Genomic DNA, 20,785 nt, shown 5'->3' with positions numbered 1-20,785 from the left:
TTTCCTTTCAATGGCATGTGTAGCTGCAGATACACATGCTGTGCATAGACTAGTAAGCAGTAATATCCCCAAAAGCGGTGGCTTAGCCTGTAGGAGTTGAAGTTGTCTGAAATATTGTTCGTAATACAGCCTGTCCTACTGTGGCTTGTTGTGCTGTTAACACATCTACACAGTAATGTTTCGTGAATGTATGAGGCGTAGACCATGTGGCTGCCTTACAAATTTCTGTCATAGGTATATTCCCTAAAAAAGCCATTGTGGCGCCTTTTTTCCTAGTGGAATGCGCCTTTGGTGTAATAGGTAGATCCCTTTTTGCTTTAATATAGCAGGTTTGAATACATTTTACCATCCATCTAGCAATGCCTTGCTTGGATATAGGATTCCCTGCATGAGGTTTTTGGAAGGCTACAAATAATTGTTTTGTTTTGCGAAACTGTTTTGTTCTGTCAATGTAATACATTAGTGCTCTTTTGATGTCTAACGTATGTAAGGCTCTTTCTGCTACTAAGTCTGGTTGTGGAAAAAAGACTGGGAGTTCCACTGTTTGGTTTAGGTGGAATGGTGATATAACTTTTGGTAACAATTTTGGATTTGTACGGAGAACCACTTTATGTTTATGTATTTGTATAAAGGGTTCTTGTATAGTAAATGCTTGTATTTCGATTACTCTTCTAAGAGATGTGATAGCTATCAGGAAGGCTACCTTCCAAGTTAAGTATTGCATTTCACAAGAGTGCATGGGTTCAAATGGTGGTCCCATGAGTTGTGTTAATACAATATTGAGGTTCCACGAAGGGACTGGTGGTGTTCTCGGGGGTATGATTCTTTTTAATCCTTCCATAAATGCTTTGATGACTGGGTTTCGAAAGAGCGATATTGAATGTTTAATCTGCAGATAGGCAGATATTGCTGTTAGATGTATTTTAATAGAAGAGAATGCTAGGTTAGAGTTTTGTAAGTGTAGTAAGTAACTTACAATGTTTTTTGCAGAAGCATGTAGTGGTTGAATTTTATTATTGTGGTAGTAGTAAACAAATCTTTTCCATTTGTTTGCATAACAATGTCTTGTAGTAGGTTTCCTAGCTTGCTTAATGACCTCCATACATTGTTGTGTAAGGTCTAAGTGTCCAAATTGTAAGACTTCAGGAGCCAGATTGCTAAATTGAGCGATGCTGGATTCGGGTGTCTGATCTGTTGTTTGTGTTGAGTTAACAGATCTGGCCTGTTTGTTAATTTGACATGAGGTACTACTGATAGGTCCAGTAGTGTTGTGTACCACGGTTGGCGAGCCCAAGTTGGTGCTATGAGTATTAGTTTGAGTCTGTTTTGACTCAGTTTGTTTACCAGATAAGGAATGAGTGGGAGAGGGGGAAAAGCGTAAGCAAATATCCCTGACCAACTCATCCATAGTGCATTGCCCTTGGACATAGGGTGTGGGTACCTGGACGCAAAGTTTTGGCATTTTGCGTTTTCTTTTGTTGCAAATAGGTCGATTTTTGGTGTTCCCCAACGTAGAAAGTAATCTTGTAGGATCTGGGGATGAATCTCCCATTCGTGTGTCTGTTGATGATCTCGACTGAGATTGTCGGCTAACTGGTTCTGAATCCTTGGGATGTATTGTGCTATTAGGCGAATGTGATTGTGAATTGCCCAATGCCAAATCTTTTGTGCTAAGAGACACAGTTGTGACAAGTGTGTCCCTCCTTGCTTGTTTAGGTAATACATTGTCGTCATGTTGTCTGTTTTGACAAGAATGTGTTTGTGGGCTATCAGTGGTTGAAATGCTTTCAATGCTAGAAACACTGCCAACAGTTCTAAATGATTTATATGCAGTTGTTTTTGTTGAACGTCCCATTGTCCCTGTATACTGTGCTGGTTGAGGTGTGCTTCCCATCCCTTCATGGAAGCATCTGTTGTGATCACGTATTGAGGCACTGGGTCTTGGAATGGCCGCCCTTGGTTTAAATTTATAGCGTTCCACCATTGAAGCGATAAGTGTGTCTGGCGGTCTATCAACACTAGATCTTGGAGTTGACCCTGTGCTTGTGTCCATTGTGTTCCTAGGCACTGTTGTAAGGGCCGCATGTGTAGTCTTGCGTTTGGGACAATGGCTATGCATGAAGACATCATGCCTAGAAGTTTCATTACAAACCTCACTTGGTAGTGTTGGTTTGGTTGCATGTTTAATATTATATTTTGGAAGGCTTGTACCCTTTGTGGACTTGGAGTGGCAACGGCCTTTGTGTCGAGTGTTGCTCCCAAGTATTGTTGTATTTGGGATGGTTGTAGATGTGATTTTTGGTAATTTATAGAGAACTCTAGTTTGTGTAGAGTTTCTATAACGTATTGTGTGTGAAGCAGACACTGTTGTTGAGTGCTGGTTTTTATTAACCAGTCGTCTAAGTAGGAGAATACGTGCATGTGCTGTCTCCTTATATGAGCGGCTACTACTGCAAGGCATTTTGTGAATACTCTTGGGGCTGTTGTTATTCCAAATGGTAACACCTTGAATTGGTAATGCACTCCTTGTATTACAAACCTTAAGTATTTCTTGTGAGAAGGATGTATGGGTATATGGAAATATGCATCCTTTAGATCTAACGTTGACATGTAGTCCTGTTTTTTGAGTAAGGGAATCACGTCTTGAAGTGTTACCATGTGGAAGTGATCTGATTTGATGTAGAGATTCAGAGTTCTGAGGTCTAATATGGGTCTGAACGTTTTTTCTTTCTTTGGAATTAGGAAGTACAGGGAGTAGACACCTGTACCTTTTTGATGTTTGGGCACTAGTTCTATTGCTTGTTTTTGTAACAATGCTTGAACTTCTAGCTGTAAGAGGTCTAAGTGTTGTTTGGACATATTGTGTGCTCTTGGGGGCACATCTGGTGGGAAATATATGAATTCTATGCAATAACCATGTTGGATAATGGCTAGGACCCATGCGTCCGTAATTATGTTTGCCCTGTTGTGTTAGTATGCAGTAAGTCTCCCTCCCACTAGTGTTGAGTGGTGGGGGTTTGTGACACTGAAGTCACTGTTTGGCTTGAGGAGTTTTAGGGCTTTGGAATTTCCCCCTTGCTTTTGGGAATTGTCCACCCCTGTATGATCCTCGATAACCACCTCTTTGGTACATGCCCTGATATGTGGGTCTGGCTTGTGAGGTGGAAGGCTCTGTGGTTTGGGAACAAAACCCCCCTCTAAATTGTGGCCTTCTAAAAGTGCCTCTGTTTTGTGGGGAGTAGAGCGCGCCCATGGCTTTGGCCGTGTCTGTGTCCTTTTTGAGCTTTTCGATTGCTGTATCCACCTCCAGCCCAAACAATTGCTCTTGGTTAAACGGCATATTTAGCACAGCTTGCTGGATTTCCGGTTTAAAACCTGAGCTCCGTAACCATGCGTGCCTGTGAATGGTTACCGCAGTGTTCACTGTCCGTGCTGCTGTGTCTGCCGAGTCCATTGCAGACCTTATTTGGTTGTTGGAAATCGCTTGTTCTTATCCAACAACCTGTTGGGCACGCTTTTGATGTTCTTTGGGTAAGTGCTGTATTATATGTTGCATCTCATCCCAGTGTGCCCTGTCGTAGCGAGCCAGTAGAGCCTGCGAATTGGCAATCCGCCATCGATTGGCTGCCTGTGCTGCCACCCGCTTGCCTGCAGCATTGAACTTCCGACTTTCCTTGTCGGGCGGTGGTGCGTATCCTGACGATTGGGAGTTTGCCCTTTTTCTGGCTGCTCCCACGACCACCGAATCTGGTGTCAGTTGCTGTATTATAAACACAGGGTCCGTTGGGGGAGGTTTATATTTCTTCTCCACCCTAGGAGTGATGGCTCTGCCTTTCACTGGGTCCTGGAACACCTGTTTGGCGTGTTTTAGCATGCCTGGGAACATTGGCAAACTTTGGTAAGAGCTGTGAGTGGATGCCAAGGTATTAAATAAGAAGTTGTCTTCTATCGGCTCTGCATGCATTGCTACATTATGGAAAGTAGCTGCCCTTGATAACACCTGCATATATGCAGTGCTGTCCTCTGGTGGTGACGTCCTTGCCGGGTAGCAATCGGGACTGTTGTCTGAGACCGGTGCATCATATAAGTCCCATGCATCCGGGTCATCTTGTGTCATCCCCGTGTGTGTTGGTGACTGCATTGGGGGTGTTGCTACCGGGGACAGATGTGGTGAGTGCAGTGGTGAAGGCTGTGGCGAAAACCTTGGTGGTGTTTTGTGTCTTGACACTTTTGCTTTTGGCTGCATTTCCGCCTCCTGGAATGCTAGCTTTATTTTTATTTTTATTGGAGGAAGAGTTTGAATTTTACCAGTCTCTTTCTGGATGTGCAGCCTCCTTTGAGTATGGTCTGGCTCTCCCATACCTAAATCCTGCTCAAATCTGTGCCCTTGCATTTGGCTGGAAAGGCCGTGCTCTTCTGTGTAGGAGCCTTTTTTTGGCTCCGAGGCTGCATGTTTCGACACCGAAGGTTTCGGTACGCTCTTTTTTGGCTCCGAGGAAACCTTTTTAACTTTGGGGCTGTCGAACTCTCGACGTCGAGTTGTTTCGGAGACGGTATCTCGACCGGAGTCGGATGTCTTCGGCTCTTGGGAGGCCTTTTTCGGTGCCGATGTTTGGTCACCGTGTTTTCGGGTTAAGCCTTGGCCTGTTGGCGGTGGCATCCCCTTGGCCTTTATAATTTTGGAGTGAGTCTTGGCCGGGGCAGATTTACTCACAGTTTTTGGCTGTGCCTTCGGCTGCTCAGTTTCGGAGTCGTCCGATTCGTGAACGGAGAATCTCTCCTCTTCCTCGACGTCGATCTGTTCAGCCGGTGTCGACGCCATCTGAAGTCTTCTGGCTCTTCGATCGCGTAGGGTCTTCTTCGATCGAAATGCCCGGCAGGCCTCGCAAGTATCCTCCCTGTGTTCTGGTGATAGACACAGATTACAGACCAAGTGTTGGTTTGTATAAGGATACTTTGCGTGGCAATCCGGGCAGAAGCGGAGGGGAGTCCAGTCCATGAGTTTCGAGGATGGACACGGTCGGGCCGACCAGGCCCCGCTGAAGAGTGGAAGCCCCGAAGGGCCGCCGGAGCGCTTCTTTTTTCAGTGTCGATGTACTAACACTAGACCGGTACCGAGCGCGAACAATACCGTCAAATTTTCCGATAAATTGCTAACTTTCCCGAATCGAAATACGGAGTGAAGAGGAACACGTCCGAACCCGATGGCGGAAAGAAAACAATCTAAGATGGAGTCGACGTTCATGCGCAATGGAGCCGAAAGGGAGGAGTCCCTCGGTCTCGTGACTCGAAAAGACATCTTCGAAGAAAAACAACTTGTAACACTCCGAGCCCAACACTAGATGGCAGGATAAAGCACAGCATGTGTATCTGCAGCTACACATGCCATCGAACATATATATATATATATATATATATATATATAAAATATTAAGCAGAAATTTAATAGGGAATATCAGTGGAAGATATTGGTGGTTAAAAAAAATAAATATATGCATTTCAGATCCTTGATTTAAGGCTTCAGTGATCAACAACAGCATCCACTAAATAACATCTGCTACTCCTGCCTAAACTAGGGTGTATTTTTTTCTCAGATCCTTGTTAATTGTATCACTGAATATCAAGGGATATGATGTGGACAACTCATAGTTCAAAATATTACTCCATCCTGTGGTGAAATGACTTGTACGATTCAATGGAGCTCCATCACCTCTATACAAAGTGGTAAGAGGCAAGGGTGTTTTTTCCTCAGGTAAGTTTCTAACCGTTACTAGACAAAACTCTGATCTAGCTCAATCAGGAACATTAATAATCAGAGTTTTTGTTATAATCTGCTATGTTTGTGATGCATTCTGTGCACACCTCCATTGTTCTCTGCTCTGCTCAGCCAGTGTGAGATGGAATGGGATGTGGGTGGGGCACTGGGGGATAATGACTGAGGGGGCTGAGCAGAGAGAATGCCGTAAGGTGGGGTTTCCTTATTAAGCAGCTTGTAACTTATCCTGTAAACTTTCAAATAAATCTACAACCTCTATCCTTTGTGAACTGGCTCCCTAACCTCTGCTTACTAAGGAAGGATCTTTGATTACAACACTGGAGAATTCAGGAAACAAACCTACACTTAAGGAAACTCATAAAACAGAGGAGTGAAGGAACATTGAAGGTGCAGGAGAAGAAAAGATATGCAGGAAGAGGAAAGGTAGACACCCTGAACCCCACCAGTGTCTCAACCCATCAGACTGCCAGCAGACTGACAGGGTGGTCTACTTAACTGTACATAGATGAACCTAGACGCTATTAAGCAGTCACTGTTTTTGAGCCAGGCCTGCTGTGCCTGGTTGGAACTGTGTCAGATGTGGATTTAATTGGTTTGATATTAAATGGACTACGAATACCAAAGAAGTAGCCTGCTGAACTTCGCATGCACACAGATGGACAAAATACAAAGTTGATCTAGTCTGTGGAGTGGAGGGGTTTGCAGTCAGAATTCTTGGAGGCGAGTAAACTGGCAGCAAGTATACAGTATAACAGAGGAGGACAGCATGTCACCGAATTTGGGAGGCTGACTCGTGCAGAGCATTGTTGTTAGCACTAAGACTGAGTATTTACAACTGATTTACTGTGACGCCAGAGTGCGAGTGACTTGATGCACTGTTATTTGGAGATCTGTGGGATTCCAAGCATGAGCTCCTAGGTACAAGGGAACACAATCCTGAGCATTCCCACATAGTGATCAGTGTTGACTGGGAACAAGTCAAAGCGATGCACAACATAGCAGCTAAAGAATAGACCACGTTTAAGTGCAAGTCAACATGATGCAAGAATCACTGGTGTCCACGTCACAGTTCTTGGAAACACGTCAAAGTGGTGTGCAGCAATGTTATTTGAAGCGAAACCACACTGCAGGATTAACATAAGAGACATGCAGTTTTGCTGGTCCTTGTTTTGGAGGGATAGGTGATGTATAAATTTATGACATTCAACTCAGCACCTAGGGAACTATAATGTCTCTTTAAGTATTTGATATACACTCAGGGTATTGTGTGTACTTTGGGTAAGATGGCGCTCCCCGGAGTGGAGAACTGTGTTACATGCATTGTTATTTTTTAACGTCATGCTGCTTTTGCTGCCACAGTATATGTTTTCATTTGCTCCATGTTGAGTCAAGTTGTCAGGAAAAATATTTTCATACTTGTCCCATGCAATGAATTGTATTCATTGAGTTCCTGGCCCTGCCGGAGTGTGTAGTAGAAGGTGTGCATGTTTTGAATGTATATGATAGTATTGTGCAATTTAAGTCCCTGGTCCTGTGAGAGTATGCAGTAGAGGGTGCATACCCATATCCTTGAATAATTGAGTTCACTTCTAAATGGCTTTCTTTGTCTTTGCCTGAAATAGGGCTACAAACATGAGTGCAGTCCCCTCCGCCACTTCATAACAAGGACCATGGGCAGAGAGAACAGACTGAAGAGCAAGACCTTGAATTGCCAGAGCCCCTGACATGCCTGAACTTTTTAAGTAGGCATCATTGTCCTCCTTTTGTACCAGGAAGAATGCTTCTCCTAGTTCTTTTTGTGCAGCACATTGACTCCAATCACATATCTGCCTCCAACTGCTGGCACTAACCCCTCATTCCTTGTATAGAAGGGTCCAGGGTAAAGGTATTAATGTGAACTCCGGCATGGCCCTTACATCAACAAATCCTGCATCTACTTATCCATGGACTCTGTGGATGAGAGTACTTCATAGACCTAAGAGAGTGAGCCTAGCACTCATTCAAGCAAGACCCAATTGCCTTAACTGTGCTGGCGACACCCTTGATGGAAGGCAGATCTGCTTCCACTTCCTTGATGAAAATATCATATGCAGTGAAACACATGTCCAGCACCTTGGCCTGCACTACTAGCATAATCTAGTACATTTTTTCAGGCAGGTCTTGCAGTCAAGGACTTGGATGTGGCACCTATAGCACAAACCATAGTCTGCCCATTCAAAAAACACTTTCATGGTGTGTTTTTAAGCAAGCCCACTTTTCATCAGGACCTTCTTTGCCTTATCATCTGAGAGAAGGGGGAGAGTGGCCATATTCTCTCACTGCTTCCTGGCATAGTTGATGAGTAGCAGCACATTGTTGTCTTCACGAACACACAGATGCAATCTTGAAATCTTCCTTTCCGCCCGGCTTCTTGCAGAGCGGCTGAAAGGGCAGACATAGCTGTCTGCAGGCAGCTGCAGGCACCATGGGGTTTGGTTCAAACACACATCACAGACGAAGAAGAGCAGAGTCTTGGGCCCTATAGTTTGTATTCTGTTGAAGAGGAACTGCAAAAACGATGGTAGTGTTCTTAAAGAGGGATTTTTATATCTTCCACGTGTGGATCATCAAGTCTGGAGCTAAGGACATTCTCCAACTCACACTATACACGAAAATGACAACCGAATCCTCAGCCTGCATGTCCAGGCCAAATTCAGAGAATACCCTGACCATGGGAACCATGTAGGAAATAGTTTCCATGGATCATGAAGAAAGCTGAAGTAAATCTACCTGAACATTTCCATTAATTATGCAGCTGTTTCACAGCCCAATGTCCACCTGGCAGCTAGGTCCACACTGGTCTTCCTCCACTGCATTGTCATTGGAATGACAAAGTGCACCCATCTTATTTCTGCTCCCCTTGGCCATCATAAAATGGTCCCCCAGTTAGGCCATATGCCAAACCAGGAGGAAGTGGCTCATATCCTGGTCCGATTTCTCTACTTGCACTCCTTAGGATCCTCTTAAGGGATATAATGTACTCCTTGTACATACCTGGAAGTCTGGGTCAATCATCTTTCGACTGACAACTTTCATTTGAGCTTACTAATTATGGAGGCAGCACCTATCCCTAATTCTCACTATAACTCTAAAAATATGGAATATTGTATGTGGATCAGAAGCCACAAGGGTTTTAAGCGGCAGTTCCATTTATTTAGAAAGAGCAATGTTAACCTCCCAAGGAGGAGAAGAGGGCTTAACTGGTGGAAATACCTTTTTAATACCTTCCAAAAAAATCTTTAGCCACAGGCAGACAATGACAGAGGTTTGTTCTGAAGACTTCCTACAAGCAGTTAGACCAACATGGTGTACTTGATATACAAAAAGTGTAAACCAGACCTTGACAGATGAAGAAAATATGGCATCACTACATCTTGACAGGAAGACGTATTGTGGCTGTTTTGAATGCATCAAATGCAAAATCTCTTCCACTTAAATGCATATGGTTTCCACATTGAAGGCCATTTAGCTTTTTGCAGAATATTCATGCAATCTTGTGGAAGACCTAGATGGCCATTGTGCAGTAATACAGGAGACATGTCGCTATGTTGAGTGAGGGAAGATTGAGGTGCAGGATATGGCCCCCAAACGTGTGCAGGAGATCCTGTCTGTACGGCAATATGTCTGGGTGCTCCGACAGGTGAAGAAGGTACATGTACCACCACGAATGAGGCCATTCTTGTGTAATCATTATCATTATGGTTTTGGATCAGTAACATTTTACCAGAATTGTCGAAATGAGGGGTACTGGTGGAAAAGTGTGGATAAATGTGTTTATCCAGTCTCTCAAAAGAACAGCCCCCTTCGACCCTGGCTGATAAAATCTGGAGGCGTAATGCCTGTATTTTTTGTTTTATTTTACGGCTGCAAATAAGTCTATTTGAGGCTATCCCCATTCTTGGAAAATTTCTTCCACAATTTTGTCTTTTAGAATCCAGTCTTGGTTTTCTTGGGGAGTACAACTGAGGGTGTTCACTTGCATGTTTTTCATACCTGGGATATGGACAGCTGTAATTTTCATCTCCTTGCAATAACCCATTTTCATATGGCTTGTGACACTATTGACAGAGGTTGTGAATGCGTCCCTCCCTGATTGTTCAGGTAGTACATTGTTGTTGTGCTGTCCATCTGAAAAAGCAGAGAAATCATTTTGATTACCTGAAGAGAGGATTTTAAAGCCAGAAGAACTTCTGTCAAGTCTGGCATGTTAATGTGGCAGGTTTTCTCTTTATGTGACCATAATCCTTGGGTTCTTAAATGGATGGTTCTCTAGCAGGTTGATGTGGCAGGTTTTATCTTTGTGTGACCATAACCCATGGGTTCTTACCACATGTGCTCCCCATTCTTAGAGGGACACATCTGTGACTAGAGTCTGTACTGGGAGATCCGACTGGAATGAATGTACTTCATAGACCTAAGAAGGAATGAGGTCACTTTCAACAGATTTTTCGGTTTCCTCCACTATGGAAGTGATTGGATGGCTGATTGTGATTTCTTCTCCCAGATGTTCAAAAACTGGTTTCACTCATCATCTACACATATATAGGACCCATGTGAAGGTTGGCATGAGGAACTAGAAAAATGAAAGAGGCTACTGATCCCACTAGGGATGAAGTTTGTTGAGCTGTTGGATGGGGAGTTTGTAATAGAATGCAGCATTTCAGTTGGACTGATAACAGTCTCTCCTCTGAATGATTCACTTTTTCAGAGTGTCCATCTCTTACAGCTCCCAGGCAATGTATGTTTTGAACTGGGAAAGTAGAGGATTTTCAGAGTTTTCCTTGAAAGCCTAATTTCGAAGTGTGGAGGCAAACTTGAAAGTGGTTCATTATCTCTTTCAAGGATGCCCCTTTTATTAACCAGTTGGCTGGGTAAGGATAGACAAATATTTGTTGTTTTTTCAGATGTGCTGCGATGACAGCCATACATTTTGCAAATGTTCTAGGAGACGATTTCAGTGCGAAAGAGACAACTTTGTATTGAAAACACCTTGAGCCTACTATGAACCTTAAGAATTTTCTATTTTCTTTTATGATCGGAATGTGGAAGTAAGAATTTTAAAGAGCTATTGCTCACACCCAGTCTCCTTGATGTAGTTGAGGGTAGATCTGGTTTAACGAAAGCATTCTGATTTTTTCTTTCCTTATGTACTTGTTCAGCACCCTGAGGTCGAGAATGTGCCTGGTCTCCTCCTTTGCTCCTTTATTTTGAACCATAAAGTATCAGGAATATTTTCCAAGTCATTTTTGATGTAAAGGAATCTCCTCCACTGCATTTTTCTGCAGTAAAATGCTTACCTCTTTTTATGATAAATCTTGTTGATAAGGCAATGTTTTGCTTGAAAGAAGAGACGGAGGAAGGGACTCTTTTTTCTGAACAATATTCAAGATCCATCTGTCTTCAGCTATTAGCAGCCACACTGAAAAGAGAGTTGCAGTACTTCCTCCTATCAGAGTGACTAATGGAGTTGGGGAAAGAAGGGACTCATTGTCTAGTAAGAGTCTTCCCTACTACAGGTTGCTGACCTCTCTATCTAGAGGTTTTGTGTTGGTTGTGGGACTGCTTTTGCTGGTGTTGTGACCAGTGAGGTTTTTGAACCCTCTGAGGGCAGTAATGCCGGTCATCAGGCCTGTATCTCCTAAATTATTTTCTAGGGCCACAACTTCTAAGGTGTCCAATTCATTTTTCATTTCATTTCCGAACAGTGTTTTTCCTGTAAACTGTAGGTTCAGAATTCCAGTTGCACTTCTGATTTTAGAGTTTTTGGTCTAAGCTATAAGCCTCTCTTAGCACAAAAATCAGAATAAATCAGATATGTCAGCAGCTGAGTCAGTGATTTGATTTGAGACCAGCATGCCTTCCTTGATGACCTCCAGAAAATCTTGTCCGCCCTCTTTGGAAAGTCTGTCTGTACATCTTTCTAGGGAGTCCCAAAGAGAACAGTCTTACCTCACTAAAAGGGCATTTGGTACTTGGTGCTTTCATTGTAGGAGCCAACATTCCACACATTTTCCTTCCTGGGGTTAGGGAAGAAGATGGCGCTAGTTGTGTGCCTTACTTGCTGCAGCCACAATTACTGAACCTCATTGTTGATCTGACCAGAGAAATGGAGGATCTAGGTCAAAAGGCTTATACTTCTTTAAGAGCCTAGATGGAGCCGTTTTTATTGACGCAGGGGTTAAAAATCAATGCACTGCAGGTTCAAAAAGAACTGGAACCAGAAGAAGGGGAGGTCTTGATATAATTATGTGATGTAATGTCTCAAAGATGACTGATGCAGATGTAGTAGGAGTGGGCATAGTAATATTCAACTTAGCTGCACCCCTTACTAATGCCTTGTTGAAAGTTGTTAGGTAATCAATTGGAGATACTTTTTGCTGGAGGTATGTTTGAAAGAATCGGAGAACAATTTCTGATTGAATATCTTGAGGTACTTTTCCAAGATGAAGACCGAGTTCTGTGCTGAGATCGTGACCTCCTGCCACGCCTTGTACTGGATCTCCTTGATCTAGAGTGAGATGACAGGCGTCTTTCTCTAGAGCATCTTTGAAATCAACATTTGGATCTGAATCTCGAGCAGAGTCTATGTAACAACCGTGGACTCTCCTGTGTCCTTGTTAGAAGAGACGGAAATGTACGGGGGATTTTAGGTGAAAGCCTAGGCAATGTTACTGAACCTGGAGAATAGATAAATGGTGTTGCTGTCCAGGTGAAAGTGTACCAGTAGGAGCTATTTCCAGTGTATGGTGCGAAGGAGAATATGTTTGAGATTAATCAAAGCTTGGAGTTACACGTCACGCTGAATGAGGTTCCTGTAGTTGCACAGATGGTGACAGAGATTTTGCTATGGATGTTACTTTTGAAGACTGTGGTGGCTTTGTTGTTTAAGTTGGTGGTCTTGACGTTGAAGGAGGTGGCTTTGGTGCCAACAGAGGTGGCTTTGGCAGCGACAGAGGCAGACTGAGGTGGTGTCAAAGACTGTGGCCTTAGTGTCAAAGGTGGTGTTTTTGGTGTTACCAGTATTTTCAACAGCAACTGTTAAGGGGTTCCTCTGCCGTCAAGTGTCTTAAGGTCGTACCTGATGACAGCAAGCGTATAGGAAGTTTCCAGTCTTCAACACTATGTTCCTCGACTTCATTCTTCCTCTCATCGTTCGGGTGCAATGTCTAATCTTCTGATGTCTTCTCTCCTTGGATCTACCTGTAGGTGACTCCTTGTAGTGAAGAAGCAGCTCTGGTAGAAGACTGACATTCTTCATAGTTTTAATAAGATCTGGATGCATGTTTATGTTGCTTCCTTTGCTGCAACCCATGCAGTCTAATCTATTGTCTAGCTTTCAAATTCCTTCTTGAGATGTTTTGGTAAAGAATGCAGTAATCATGGATATGATCCTCAGAAGACAAAATGTGGAGCTTCTGGAGGTCTGACTCTGCCTTCTTTCTCCCATAGGAAAGGCACTTCACATATAGTGAAGGCATTTTTTTGCTGAAAAAAATAGCTATTTTCTATCAGAAAAGGTGTCAAAATACCCTACGTGTCAAAAGAAGTCGAGTGAAAACCCAAAATACAATGTTTGGAAAGATTTCCCAGAGATTTTAGTCAAAAAAGGTAGAGTTCAGTGCCCCAGGATCTTTTTTTCAGGAGCCAAAAAAATTAACTGACATACCTGTGAGGCATGATGAGAAACAGGGTGCACTGTGAGGCCCTTAAAGACATGGTGCCAGTTTTTTTCTCTATTATCCTCTGCATTGCAGAGTATTCATCATGTTCCCTTTCCATTCCCTTTTAAAAAGGTTTGTGAAACATTGTCTATGGTCACTTTTTGTATATTGATGTATTGTTATGCAATTGGCTTCTTTTTAAAATGAAAATTAAATGCAAGCTTTCCATGTTTAGCCTTACTTTAAGATACAAACATATATGTAAAGTACTATAATACACACTTTATTATACATATAATTTTTAAAAGTGCTCTGGGATTCATGCGTGTGGGCAGGACAATTCAGAGCATATGGACAGGACTTTTCAGATGATCCCCTGGAAGAGAAGTCATAGCAGGAGACAATCAATAGAGAAATGCTCCAGGGAGACAGAGGTAAAATCAGTGAGACCCTGGGGTTGATAAGATGTGTACTTCAATGAGGAACTGTCTTGGAAGCCATTGCAGAGAAATCTTTGATCTTTTCCAACATACACTTCAATTCTAAATACATGATTCTCAGTACCTTCTCATTCCACCCAGTCCCTATAGAGAAAGATATGCAGGTGTCACACTCAGTGCCGTGATCAGGATGCAAGCAGTTCACACAATCTTTGTAAAGGTTCTTTACAAAAATGTCTCTGGTTACAATGAGCACAGGTCATCAACAAAGCAGTCTGGAAAATTTAAATGTTTTAAAAAACAGAAGATAAAGTGCTGACCTCAAGAAAACCTCACATCAACCAGCACATGCCGTAGGTAGCTATGGAATGGAAGTGCTAGAGGGAGATATTCATGAAGGGTAGGGAGTTATCGACAAAAGGGGGCTCAACTACCTCCACAAAAGGAACACACTTTGGGGCCTTAAGTGTAATGATAACATGCTCAACCTATTGATTTTACTGGAGGATTCCCAATTTGAAGTGACAGAATATTCACAAAGTAGCTTAACCCATAAGAGAACAAATGCTGGACAGAACCTCCCTAAACAACGATGATAGGTATTCTCTATGCAGACACCTACAAAACCCACAATACACCTTAACACTGTTTGGAGCTAGAAGAGGCCTATTCAGTCTACCATACAAGGGACAGTACTCTTAATTTGTAATCCAAAAGGAATAATCACAGTAGCAGGAGTTCACATCTTAGCAGTTAGTTCTCCCAGGCAGTTCATAGCTTGAATGAGTTTACCATCCCATGGCCGCGCAACATGGTACAAACTTCGGTATCTAAAAACAAAACGGCGCCAGGGATAATGTACTGCTGGAGCACAGGATTAGCTTGTCATGCAATAAGATAACCAGGTAACCGAAAAAATGTAAGGAAAGGAGCAAGAGTAGGATCAAGGTCAGACCGAGCGTGGGGGTGGGGGGGGCCAGGGAGGGGAAAGGGGGAAGGGCAGGGGGGCGAAGCAAGCCACTCATGAACTAATGCACCTGCTTCTACACCCAGGCCGATCAGTCGCAATCCCCAGCCTGGGAACGAGTCAGGGTGAGCCCAAGGAACCAACCCCTGGAGGGAGAGGGTCCGAGGTAGGGGTGAACACCCTGCGGGGGAGAGAGCCACGGGAGTGGGCCCGGTCAAGGCGAACAGTGTGTCCGTGTATTATCCATCCTGAGTTAGTTCCATTCCAGTGAACCCCCGTGATTTTGTGCGGAATGACTGGGCAACCACCAGTGACCATATCACCATTATTTATGTTGGTTTATAGCTTATTGTATTTGTCGTATTGTCCGAAGGTGATGGTGTGCTACATGCAGATCTTAAACGCCAGGCGTTGACCGGTAGGTACCATATTCAGGGAGGTCGCTTGTCATCTTTACTTTCTATGGCTAACACGAAGGAGTCCCAAGTGTCCAGGCCCTTGACCGGGATCCCTTTTTCAGAAAGGAGCTGCAACGCCTGCGCCTCAGCCCTGGCCCAGCGCAACAACTCAACTCTCCAGTGGCCTACACCCGGGGCACCAGGAGCTTTCCAGTGCATGGCTATGAGATGTCTATACATCACCAGTGCTAGGGCTTACCCATACACAATCATATACTGGATTTTTTTTTCCACTTTACCCAGTCCCATTATAGATTATTTTCCCAGACCAAATTTGATACGGAGTTCTGTAGCCAGACTGGGTTCTTTCCTCATACTAAATCCCATGGTGGTCTATGTGCCCATATTGAGTTCCCTACTCGGTTATTTACCCCTTATCCAATACAATAGTGTGTTCTTTGTTCCTACTGAGTTCCATACTGGGTTCTTTCCTTAGACCCAATTTGTACAAGGTTTATTTGAAATCTATTACAAACTAAAACATCAAGAACATTATTTGTTCCTTACTCTCAGGTCACCGTTCGTCATGTGCGTCCCAGGGAAGGAGGCATACAGGGGTTCCTTACGGAAGATTTTTATAATACTTCTGTCCTGGATATCCCTGTAAAAAGAATCAAATGATCGGTACAACAGTATGGGCATTCACTAAAACCAACACACCAACTTCTACATCCAAACAATAGCCACAACACACTGATTAGACAAAACAACCCCCTGGCAGGATTTCAGACATACAATGCGCCATAGACATACATGGGGAGCCATCAGTAAGGTAAACAGTGTTATTTGGAATGCACACAGTTGTAAAGTATGCCAATACCACTGAGACACATACAGGCATAACACAGAGGGAATCCAAAAACCTCAGCACTATTTAAACTACCAGGCACAAAGTAGATACCTTAAAATCCATAATCCTATTAAAAAAAAAACACATGTTCATAAAGCACTTCAAAGAAAAACAAACTTTGCACCACATCAGCTAAGAGGATTCATAAATGCACTCAAGATAAATCTAGCATTCAGAAAAACAGACTAGACTGTCTTTCAAAACAAGTAGATCCTAAGTATTATACACATACATTTGGGACAAGTTACGACTTTTGCACTCCTAGTCTTACTAGAGGCAATGATCGCACATTGTCCAGTCTAAATTATACAGTTTGGAAGCTCAGGTGCATGCCTGGCTACTGCTCTATGCACCACACTGCCAAAAACACATCTTATGACTTCTCCTAAATCACTTTCTTTGCTCACATCATATTGTATATAAAATGTCAGGGAGTGATAATTGCAAGTGCATTGTCATAAGGGAACAGAGGACAGGTTTAAAAGAGTTGCTGCTAATAGTATTTTTTTCTGAACCTGTAAAATGATTAAAGTTTATGGATCATTCACTTTTAAAATGGGAGGAGGCTGCGACTTCAATTCTCTGGCGTATTTGGCACAATTTTTCTTGTCTCTAGCTCAGCCAAACTGTGCATCTAGTATGAAGTGGACAATCAAGGAGTGTGTCTAGTTTCCAAAGTTGCTGCTTTACATTAAAAGAAACTTAGTACTAAAAAGCCACAGTTAAGGTTGTGCCTTGGCACTTACTGCGTGAACATAGATGCTACAACTAGCTCTCTACTACAGAAAGATAATCAGTCCTTCCAGAAAGCAATTTCAGAACAGTTATTTAAACACTCATACGTTTGAATCCAGGTAGTAGTGAAGCCCTGCTCTATGGTGTCACAGACTCCACAATGGTTTTCCCCTTGCAGGAAATATGACCAGATCACTCCCACCCTGATAGAACTGCATTGGCTCAACTTTCCAACCCATACCATCTTTAAAACTAGTTTATGTATAAACACATCAGAACCATCAAACTTCCTGTTAGGCAAGCGCACCATCTCTGGTGGCTCTCAGCACATCCGCAGCCAGAGGATTATCAGACTGGAGACAAGTGAACAATTGGAAAAAAGAAGGAAACAGCCTTTTTCCATTTTTCATCAGGATCTTTCCCCAGATTCCTTCCCAAAGTTCAGACTGTGAAGGATTGATGCTAGCACTGAAGTAGATTTCTGACAGGGTATAGAGGCACATTTTCTGAATGCTGTGAAAGAATAAGTCCATTAAATCATTGTACTCATTTTGAAAAATGGTATGGGGCTTGTCACAAAGCAAGTTACTGTGTCATGCTGACTGAGGTCTAAAGTCACTAGATGTTATGCAGTGCAAAGTGGAATGGGATAACAATACTGGAGCAGTAATCAAATTCCAAGCAGACTGGTATCTCTTGAAAAGGATATAAAAAGGGAGGAGGCAACTGAAATGTTTACTGACGAAAAGGAACCTTCAGCCTGGAATGGTGATCTCAGGCTGGCTTTGATGGGGACCACACTCACATTTTTATAGGCCGATTTCAGGCCCAGTCACACAAGTGTATCTTAAAATGAGATGTAGAAAGGGGTAATCCTTAAATGGGGCTCTCCTAGCTCTTGTACCCAGATTCATCATAGGAGTCAGTATCTATATCTACTGGAGATGACGCTCACTAAAGTGGTCACTCTAAACAGGCTTCGAAGAACAAGACTGAAAATTAAGGGATTCTGAAATGTGTGCTGGGATCTTAGATAAGAGTAAAACATGTTCAACAGGAATTGTATGATGTAGGTTCATCTAGCCTGTCAGATAACTAAGAACCCCATCATTAAATATGTACTTAAATATTACAACAAGTGGTCTACAATGCAGGGGGCTAAGGTGCTGGAAGCTGAGAGCACCTTGTGTTTGAATTGTCTGTTACCCAAAGGCATGGAGGAAGAGTCAGGGAATAGGGTTACAGCTAAGGGGAGAATTGGGAGCTTGGACCCTGCCAATACAATCAGGTTATGTTGTGCCCTTGTAGCAATAAGAGCCTAAGCATTTAAGTCAGGCTAGGCCTTGGCACCAAAGCCGTATTATTTTCCCCACTTGAGGCAAGGAGGGGAAAACAACAGAGAGCCATAGAAACAGAAAACTTAATGTCTCTAATAAAAAGTAGGGACATAATAAGGAAGGAATTTCCAAAGGGCAGCATTGCTTTCTGGAAACTCCTGCACATAGAAACATCTGAAGCTTCCTGAGATGGAGAACTTTCATGAGAACCAAGTAAACTCCTGGGTGAGTTTGAGACACATCTTCAAATGAAAAAGGTAGATTTACCAGAGGGGGCAAAAACACCAGTCAAGCCACTGCAAAGAAAACTCATGGTGCTGGTTCTAATCAACTTGCAGGACACAGTTATCCTGCTCAGGCTGGCAAAACAGTATCAAATAAACCAGAATCTTAACCGCACTTCTAACCACTGGCCTTTAAATAAAATCCACATTCGTCAAAAAATTAAGCTTTTAATCCAGCATGAACGGTAGACTGTGTGCACAAGAGGAGTCTGCAACTGGTAATACCATCAAGAGTTAGAACAAGTCAGGGAAAGCCAAGATGACAGACAATAAAAGTATTTAAGGGTGAGCCATGATGTAAGTCTGCCAGGACACATTGGGATCAAAGGCTTCGGTACCAGACTGGAGTTGTACCTCAGGGTCACTCTAGTAGGGTGCTCAGAAGGGTGGTGCATGTTTTTTACTGTGTGACTACTTCACCATCTTGAAGAAGATCTTTGGCAGTACAGGTGACTGGGGACCAGAGTTAAGAAAGGATTGCTTACCTCTTAATTGTGGAACTCCACAGGATGACAGTATTAAGGTACATAACCACTAGTAAAGTTAATTCTTTGTGTGTCCAGTTTAAGTCTATCATGTTAAAAGTCTGCACACATATAGAACACTACCCTGCTAGAATAACAAGCAAAAGGCCGGATTCTAAGATCAGAAAACAAATAACTGACATTCTTTTAAATAAACTTAATGATTTAATATCTAATAGTACAGTAGTGAATGCAAGGCAAGAAATACCACTACTGTCATTGCACACAGTCCCACAACTACTATTCTTCTAAAGCAAACAGTAACACTACCAATGAAAACTTCTTTGCCCTGAGGTCCTGTGAAGATCAACAGTCTACCTCAAAAAGACCATAAAGCCCCAAAACATCTACCTCCACTCATTACACACCTTATCATACACCCTAAACTTCCAAGTAAAGTGAACTGAAATGTATTGATCGGAATCTGGAATTTGAATGTTGCAATCCAAGTCAGAAGACGATAAAACCTGATACAAGATTCAATGCAGAGGCTCCAATAGAGCAATTAAGTGAGCTAAAAAGGACAACTCAGCAAACAAGCAGCTAATTACACCAAGGGAAAATTCAGTATTTGCTTGAACAATCTAATGGTGCCACCCTGAATACTTATCCATGTGCACTTCAACAATAACTCAAAGATGTTCTTGAGTTCTCATGATCGAAAATTTATATATATAGATATATATATTTTTTTAAACACAGGACCCTGTCCAACACACCAGAACTAACTCACCTCCCATCCATTCCCCACCACTGTTACCATTTGCCAAATTCTCCTAAATCACACTATTAGAAATGACACGCGATCCTATTCAGGCGCCACACCTGCGAGTTGACATCAGCTCCTTTCAAGACAATCCGCACCTCCATACACGTGGAGTCCCAAAAGCTAACAGATAGACTAGTCTGCCGATTCCTACACTTGGGATCTTATTAGAGTCCAAACACAGAACGGTGAGGAAAGGAGGGTCAGTGAGAAAGTTGCAGCTAGAGAGTCTATAGAAGACAGAGCATTAATGAATGTAAGTACCGTGTTCTTCTGATAGATACTTCTAGCCACAGAGTCCTCCCCTTCTGAATAGATACCAAAGTAGCACCAAAGGGAGGTGGGCTGTGGATGGACTTAAACCAGAAAGTCCTGTAGGACCAACTGGGCAAAGTGCACTTCTCAGCGGACCTGGCAGTCCAAACAATAGTGCTTCATGAACGTATAGAGGGATGCCATGGTAGCGACCTGACAGATGACTAAAATAGAACTCCACATGCTAAAGCAGTGGTAGCAACTCTGGCTCTGGTAGAATGAACACAGAGTCCTTCTAGGGGTTGTTTTTTAGCCAGTTCACAGCAGAGCTTAATGTACAGCATAATCCAGCATGATACGCTTCTGCACAGCCTTGCCTTTTCTCACTTCAGCAAATCCCACAAAGAGCTGATTGTACCAAGGACCACTATGTGGACGATCAATGTAGACGCTCAGCACTCTTTTGGGGTCCATGCCGTGGAGCTTCTCCTCCTTAGAGAGGTGAGTCTGAGCATAGAACAGCAGCAGGGTTCGGCCAATGTGGAACGACATCACAACTTTCTGTTGAAAGGATGCCCTTGTTTGCACACAACCTCAAGCTCACTCACACTCCTTGCCGAGCTAATGGCGATGAAAAACACAATCTTGATGGTAAAGAGCTGTAAGGAGCAGCTGTGGAGTGGCTCTAATGGA

General features: G+C 43.0%; 1 protein-coding gene across 3 annotated transcripts in view; it reads right to left on the bottom strand.

Annotated features, from left to right (window-relative positions):
• Positions 1 to 20,785, bottom strand: part of SRCIN1 (SRC kinase signaling inhibitor 1) — a 758,648-nt gene that overhangs the window by 360,276 nt on the left and 377,587 nt on the right. For all 3 annotated transcript variants that reach the window (XM_069237488.1, XM_069237489.1, XM_069237490.1), the window contains one exon: positions 15,849 to 15,942. In XM_069237488.1, the coding sequence (XP_069093589.1) occupies positions 15,849 to 15,942 (94 nt within the window). The remainder of the gene's footprint in view (positions 1 to 15,848; positions 15,943 to 20,785) is intronic.

This window comes from Pleurodeles waltl, chromosome 6 (genome assembly GCF_031143425.1).
Source record: "Pleurodeles waltl isolate 20211129_DDA chromosome 6, aPleWal1.hap1.20221129, whole genome shotgun sequence".
In the NCBI taxonomy this organism is placed as follows: domain Eukaryota; kingdom Metazoa; phylum Chordata; class Amphibia; order Caudata; family Salamandridae; genus Pleurodeles; species Pleurodeles waltl.
The sequence above is the reverse complement of the archived record's forward strand: the minus strand, read 5'-3'. Positions and strand labels throughout refer to the sequence as shown.